We start from the raw sequence: 7,405 nt of genomic DNA on the forward strand, positions 1-7,405 counted from the left end.
GGCTGCTTGGCAGCTGCCCACAGGGCCGCTCGTCTCCCTTCACTTGAGGAGGAATTACGGGGCATTCCGCCAAGACCCGGGCCAGACTGCGGTTCCGCTTTGCCTTCCGTGGCCGGTGCGGGGCCGTGCCAGGTTGCCAGCACGCCGAGGTGGGGCCGATCCCTGCGGAGCGCCCTGCCCGGCTCTCAGCGTGGGAGGAAGCTTCAGAAGCGCAGCATCTGGAGCCTGTGGAGCTGGGTGGGTGAGAATTTTGAGGTTTTGGAACTTCAGATATAATTTCATTTAAGATATGCTTCAGGGACTGAATAGCCCCATCTTCCATCTCTGTGTGTGGCTGACACACAAAGGCTTGTTTCTTCTTCACTGTCCGTGCCCAGCAAGAGTTGGCAGTGTTGGTGTGCCCCACACAGCCATTCAGGGAGCCAGACTGAGGGCAGCAGCTTTTCACATCTTGTAGGTGCAGCATCTGCAAGTCACGGTCCCCTCCGTCATCCCAACAGGAAAGGACACAGCCAGAAGGTCACGTACCAGCTCTTCCATCCTTTGGCCTAAAAGTGACCCAAGTCACTTCTGCCCACAGCTTACTGGTCAGAACTGTCATATGGCCGAACCTAACTGCCCAGGCTGGGGAATGTGGGGGAGCAGGTAGAATATTTAGGGAGCATATTGCCTTTGCCACAGATGCGCATTTAGGAAGACTTATGCCTTATTGATGTTCCAGGCTTCTTCATGAATGTCTAAAGTAAATCAAGCTGTTAATTCACAGATTTTTCTCACTGTGATGTTCCTCCTGGAAAATGAAACAAACGGTATCCATGGTTCATTGTGAGTTGTCAGAAAGTCTCCATCATTCTTATGCCAATTTTTTTAGGCACTGCTCACATTTTTATTTAGTAAGAAGTTTTCGGTTTTTCTGAGCAATGCATACCCAGGTGGGAAGTTTTGAAGCTCCTGTGGTTGTTAAAAAGTTATTGAAAGTTGTAGGTTTCTGCTTTTTTTAAACAGAGAGTAATTTTCCAAGTCTTCCTTCAGGTCTTGGAAATGTCAGACCCTACGTCCATTCCCATGAGGCTTCCCCAGTGAGTCCTGGTAGCGGCGTGTCACCTGTAAGCTGAGGTTCCATGTGATTCCACTCAAACCTATTACCTGTGTGTGAGTGTGGGCCAGTCATTTCTCTGTGTCCACGTCCCTTATGTGGACAGGTGTCCGTGAGAGCGCTGTCCATCATCCCCCTCTAAGGGCTGACGGATTTCCCAGGAAGCTCGTCCAGCCTCATCTTCAGAAACCTGGAACATATTTGTGTTTATGAGAAAGCATCTGAGTGGTGACCCACGTCCATACTGTGACGGTCTTTCCGGTTAGAGAGAACACTGTTCCCTGGGGTAGGAGAGTCTCCTTGAACACAGAGTGTGCTGTGGTGTATATTAGACCAGAATGCAGCTGGGCATAGGGGGATGGCTAAAAGGGGGGTACTGGCTATCAAGCCGAAATGCGCCTAATTCGGTTGACTAGAGACTACTTTTAACATGTGATCTGGCACTCAACATTGACCTCCATATATAGATGCTGGGCACCCCTCTTGGAGGTCGCTTGCTGTGACTGCCCTGGCCACAGGTCCCACCTTGACAGTGTGCATCTAAGACCACGTGTGCGACTTAAAAGGGAAGAGGGGCACCTCAACTTCTAAAAAGAGATGAATGAAAATCCAAATGAGTCCCTGGAAAATTTTTTGTCCTATGTATTTACTCGTTCATCATATGCTATTGTGCCTAGCATAGGATGCAATGTGAGAGATGTGGGTGGCTTAGATACGGGTCACAAACACCGCGCTTTAGGGCACTGATGAACTAGTGCTGCAGGGACGGTAGTTATGAAAACAACTAATACAATACAAATATAATGTATTCTAATAGAATATGCTCTTTATAATACTAGTTATGCTATTATTATACATCTTATGAGAATATATTAAGGTGAAATTGTCAGACCAACTCATATTCAAATATATTTAATATGGTAAAAATATATGATAACTTTAATGTAGAGCAAAATGGGACACATTTAAATTGGGTGAGTAGAATCTCATGTGGCACCATTGATCTTACATAATTATGTAAATAAATATAAAATAATTTTGAATTAGATTTGGCAACTTTCAAAATAGAACTTTAAAGAATCCTTAATGGAGACTTCTACCTTGTGAAAGTGATACAGGCATAGTTAAGATGTATATTGTTTTATTAATTTTTAACCACTGCTGAGGATCTGAGCCTACGGGCATGTATGTAAATGCACAGGGAAACCAGCAGGGATCATTGTTGTGATTCACTCCACCTAGTCAGAATCTTTTCTAATTTCCTCTTACTATTGTTATCTAGAGTAGTTATTCTAAAAGTTATTCTTTAAAAAAAGAACCAAACAAAATAATAAAGACAACTGTTAATGAGAGCTCGAGCCACGGCCAAATCAAAATAAACAGTGCATTTTATGAATCAAGAGCCTGAAGTTTCATTGCTAATACCTGCTTTTAAATTATTTTTTAGCTTTGCCTGGAAAATATTTCCCAGAGTGTACATGGAGTGTCCTTCCTCAGTACTCCTGATATCTGGTGGGGACACAGGATCGTGGCAGGTATTGCCGGGTATTCTGGTTAATACTAGCTGTGAGAGCAATCTCTAAAACAAGACAACCCTTCAGTGGCTCAAGTATGACAGTAGTTTATTTTTGCCTATGTAATGTCCAAAACAAGTATTGTTTTTACAGTCTTTAAAAAAAATTTAATTGGAATAAAATTGATATGCAGTATTATGTTAGTTTCAAATGTCCAACACAGTGACCCAGTGATGACATATGTCAAAAGATGCTTGCGACGCCAAGTGGAGTTCCCCATTAGCATCCAAGATGCTGCAGTATTATTGGTTATATTGGATATGTTGCACTTCCTACTGCCAGGGATCAGTTTAGAAAAAGCGTGGGCCCCAGTCCTGACCAACGGGACCCAGAGACACTCTTCTGGAGACCGTTACAAGCTCTCCCTGCTCTTAAAAAGGGACACGAGGAAGGAGGGAGGAACGTGCTCTTTATGTGCCCTCTGGTTTGGACCTCGGGGCAGGAGGAGGTGATCCTCGTGGCTGCTGCGATCTGCATGCTGAGCTGGCCACTGCTGGGAGACCCTGACTTCACCCCAGACACACTGGTATCCCCGTCATGTCCTGACTGCTGGTCACTACGCTGCTGACACTTCTGTCCTTAGGGCCCAAAGCAGTAGCTAAAGTCACGTCTTTGTTTATTTATTCCTGCTGCTCTCCTGCTCCTAAAATGTGAGCTCCTGAGGGGAGCACCCGGGTCCCTCCTGGGTCGCTGTGGGCCCACTGCATGGACGGGGCGCGGACACACACTGCGGCTGGCGCCTCAGGGCCGCTCCCGGAATGCATGACGACGCAGCCCCTCCAGGGTGGAGACTCAGCTCACGCATTTCTGGGGCGCTGGCGAGTGGCAGGAGCCCTAAAGCCTTTGCTGGCTCAACAGGAAAGACAAGCCGGAAGACAGCTACTTCAGAACAACATTTAACAGCGTTTACAGATGGACAAAAAAAAATAACAATGAGCCAAGTCATTACAAGATTATGGTATGAAGGCACAGGGCACATGTAAAGGGACCGGGGCCTCTGGCATCAGCTGACGAGGATGCCACAGTGTCCGCTGATGGCGCTTCTCGTGCCTGTTGTTGGCTGATGCCAGCTATTCTGCAAGCTGGGCTGGTCAGTGGGGGGCAGGGGAGGTGGGGGAGCAGGCAGAGGGATGCCCTGAACACCTCGGGGAGGCTGATGGGAGAGGTGACGGGGCCCGAGGTCCTCATCCCAGTGATGTGCTGCCTGGCCCCGGCTCACGGCCCAAATCAGCCCTGCAAGGGGCCCATGTCAGCCCCCATCTCCCCTTCCTCCTCCTTCTCCTCCTCTTCCACCTTAAAGGCCTTCGCGGGCCGCTCCTCCCCGACGGCTGTTTCCTCGGGGTCCTGAAGCCGGTGCCGCTTCATGTGGGCATAGCGAGTCCACATCTTGTCAAACACCCTGAAGAGTCAGCAGAGGACACGGCTCAGAGCAGGGAGAAGGTGGGCTGAGGGCCACGGGGACAGAGGGCAGGCTGTGCGGGTGCATCCGGGGACAGGGCTGGTGCCCACCTCTCACACTCCCCACAGGGAAAAGCGCCTTGGCCCTGGACGCGCCCCGGAGGCTCAGGGGTCCGCTTGGGAGCAGCACTAGGGCTCGCGGTGATGACGGATTCTCCCCTGCCACTCTCCGTCTCTGTCTTCAACTCAAGGGTTGGATGGTGGTGGCGTCTCTTCTGAGGGCTGCAAGTGGCCTGCAGAAGGGGCAGAAATGACATCAGGGTGCCGACCTTCCACCTTCTGAGGGTGATGCTTTCCTCTGTAGGGGCCCCCTTCCCCACCCCGACCTGGGTGGTCAGTAGGTCTTCAGACCAGCACTGAACTCCAGTGAGACCCCCTTGCCCCAGAATCCCCTACCTTTGTTTCTGTTGGGTCTGCCTCGGCCAGCTTCCTTTTGACCCTCTTTTCCAGTGCTGGGGCCCAAGAAGAGGTAGTAAACGTGACCCTCTTTTTCCAGCCATAGTAATACTGTACACACTGGGCCACAGTCTTTGTCCGGACCTGGTGAAAGAAAACAGCAGCGGGCTTTGGGCACTGCCCCACACGCCCCCTCGCCGTGGGGCTAGGCACTTCCTGAAAGCTCTCCTGGAATGTCTCTCCCCTCTGGCCTGGCACGCCCCTGGGCTACAAGGAGCACAGCAGCACAGAGTCCTGCTGCTGGTGAGGGGCTCAGGGTGACGCCGCCGTAGCCAGCACCGTCCAACCTCTGCACGCTCTCTGAGCCCCAAGTCAATCCCGGGAGGCCTTCCCTACGGGAAGGTGTACACGAGGGCTCCCTACACAGGCGCTCACTGTGACGTCAGGCCTAATGGCTATGCATTTACCAACTGGGACTCCCATCAGCTGATACCACAAAGCCTTTGCAACAGCCAGGCAGCGCCCTGCAGTGCAGAGGTAGGCGGCCCACGAGAGGAGCGGGGAGTTTTGAGGGAACAGTCGGATCCTTGGGCATTCAGACCCCACCATGTGCTCTCCCCCCACTAAGAATGGACCCCATTAATAATAACTTCTGTAAAAGCAAAGCAGAACGGGAAAGTTTAATTGCTCTAGGAAGACAATTTCTCAGGAAAATTAAATTGGCCATTTACAATGTGGGGCTCACTTCAGAAAATACTTTCTCCATGTGAAATTTTTCCAGCTCTGTACATCTTCAAAGACTCGGAGCTAGAGTAGTAAATCCTCTGCCTAAGAATTATCACTACGTTAGAAGAAAAAAAGAAAGAAGTTGGACTTCTGCTTCCAAAGAAGATGGAGCAGCAGGACCTACACTGACCTTCACATTCAAAACAATGAGAAGAAACGGTCAAAATGTCTGAAATGATGTTTGGGAAGATGCTAAGCAAGCCAAGAACAAGTCTTTCTGAGAGACAGAAAATAAGCCCCCACTGTCCCTGCACACTACACCCTGAGAGAGTTTCCAGGCCACGGCCTGGGGAGAGGGGTCCGGGCAGAGCCCGGTGGGCTTCCTGAGCTGAGATGGGAGGGGGGATTCTGGGAGAACAAGGCGGTGAGAGTTCACGGGACAAGGCAGGACAGGGAAGAGAGCTGCTCAGAGGAAACTTCCAGAGATCTGGGGGGCACTCCCCTCGAGCAGTCAGCAATGTGCTGACCAGCATGTGCACGTGAGGTGGCCCAAAACTGGGTAAAGAACCGCCTGGAAGAAGTAGATGAAAAGGCCCTTTCTTGAAAAAGTTCAATGTACACCTATCATGTGAGCCACTCATTCCTTTCCTAAGTATTTACCACCCTCCCCGAAACCAACACTACTTGTTCATGTAGAGATTTGAAAGTGAATGTTCACAGAAGCTTTATTTGTAAATGCAGATACCTGGAAACCACGCAGATGTCCCTCAATAGGGGAAGGATTAAACGAACTGTGTTACATCCACACAATGGAATACTCCTCAGCAAGAAAAAGGGTCCACACAATAACATGGATGAACCTCAAAATAGTGATGCTGAGTGTAAGGAGCAACACAAGGCAGACAAGCAGTGCACATGCTGCAGGATTGATAGAAAACACTGGAAAGTGCAAACTAACTTATAGTGACCAAAAGAAGATAAGGAGGTGATATGGGGGGCAGGGGTGGTAGGAAAAAGGGATTTACCACGGTGGCAGGAAGAAACTTTTGGGGGTGATGAATGTGTTTCTTATCTTGATCATGGTGATGGTTTTGCAGGTATAAATATGTCAAAACATCAAATCTTACATTTTGGTTACATGCAGTTTTGTGTGTATCAAGTTAAAAGAACAAAAAACATCAGCAGACATTAAGTATAGTATGGTTGCATCCTTTCGAAATACATGTATTTATGTATTTGCACATATGTATATGCACGTAAGATCTGTACGGGCAAAGAAATGCCTGAGGGCCCAACCGAAGTCAGAGGTCATCATTCAGAAGTAGGACTACAGGGATGGGTGCGGAGGGCTTTGAGCACGGGATGGCATTTCTGTACTGTCTGCAGGTGTTCACATCAGTGGCTTTATAAACTACAAGCAGTTTACAGTGTGAACAGCGTGTCACCCCGATAGGCCCTCCAGCTGTGGCTCGGCTCAGCGGTGTGAGACGAGGCCTTGCCTACACCAGCCCACCCACGTACACCTTACCATCTTTTGTATCAAGGAAAAGTTTCTCTTGTAAACACAGAAGGCTTTATGAAAGAGCTCCTTCTCCATGGGGGTCCAGACGGCTGAACCTATCACGGGAAACAGGAGGGAAAAGGACAGTTCTGCGGCCGCAGCCATGGCGGAAATGCAGCCTGCCCTTTTTAAAGCTGTCGTTACCGAGTACCAAGTAGGTGCCAAGAATTCTGTTTTATCTCATACAATCCTTAGAAAAACCTTAGCAGGTTGGGACCAATACTATCCCCACTTTACAGATGCAATAACAAGGCTTCCATTGCTTAACAGACTTGCCAACGGGAGGCAGGGACCCCCAGTTGCCTGAATCCCAGGCTGGGGTGCTCAGCCACTGCATCTGAGCCCTTCACCTCTCCCTGGCAAGGGGTTCCCTTTCCTGGCTGGGCACAGCCTGTGAGGGAACCACTGGAAGGGTGAAGGGAGGACCAAGCCAGGAAAGAGAGGCACCCCCTGAGGTCCCCCGGAGAGTAAAGGCCCTTCTGGAAAGGTAGGAGAAGGAGGGCCCCAAGAGCACGCCCAGGGTCACAAGCAGAGCCTGCCGACGAGACCGACTGGCTCCCGGGTACTAGCCGGGCACACCCACCCCCGGAGCGT

General features: G+C 49.9%; 1 protein-coding gene across 1 annotated transcript; it reads right to left on the reverse strand.

The window, feature by feature from the left end:
* Positions 1-250: 250 nt before the first annotated feature.
* On the reverse strand, positions 251-6,916 carry LOC130682373 (zinc finger protein 541-like). The gene is made up of 5 exons (XM_057496746.1): positions 6,779-6,916; positions 4,525-4,791; positions 4,180-4,361; positions 3,964-4,069; positions 251-1,286 (listed from the first exon to the last, which is right to left on the reverse strand). Exons 1-5 carry the CDS (start codon positions 6,914-6,916, stop codon positions 1,191-1,193), a joined length of 789 nt encoding a protein of 262 aa, XP_057352729.1. The 3' UTR covers positions 251-1,190.
* Between the last annotated feature and the right edge of the window lie 489 nt (positions 6,917-7,405).

The sequence above is a fragment of the Manis pentadactyla genome, unplaced genomic scaffold (assembly GCF_030020395.1).
Source record: "Manis pentadactyla isolate mManPen7 unplaced genomic scaffold, mManPen7.hap1 scaffold_377, whole genome shotgun sequence".
In the NCBI taxonomy this organism is placed as follows: domain Eukaryota; kingdom Metazoa; phylum Chordata; class Mammalia; order Pholidota; family Manidae; genus Manis; species Manis pentadactyla.

Bases quoted from the DNA above. Each gene is read 5' to 3' on its own strand.
- LOC130682373 (XM_057496746.1), bottom strand. From the start codon at position 6,916: ATGGCTGCGGCCGCAGAACTGTCCTTTTCCCTCCTGTTTCCCGTGATA. The intron at 4,362-4,524 runs GTAGGGGATTCT...CCCCTTCTGCAG, and splicing joins CAGACCCAACAGAAACAAAG to GCCACTTGCAGCCCTCAGAA. The intron at 1,287-3,963 runs GTGGAAGAGGAG...AATATGTTCCAG, and splicing joins GGCCCGCGAAGGCCTTTAAG to GTTTCTGAAGATGAGGCTGG.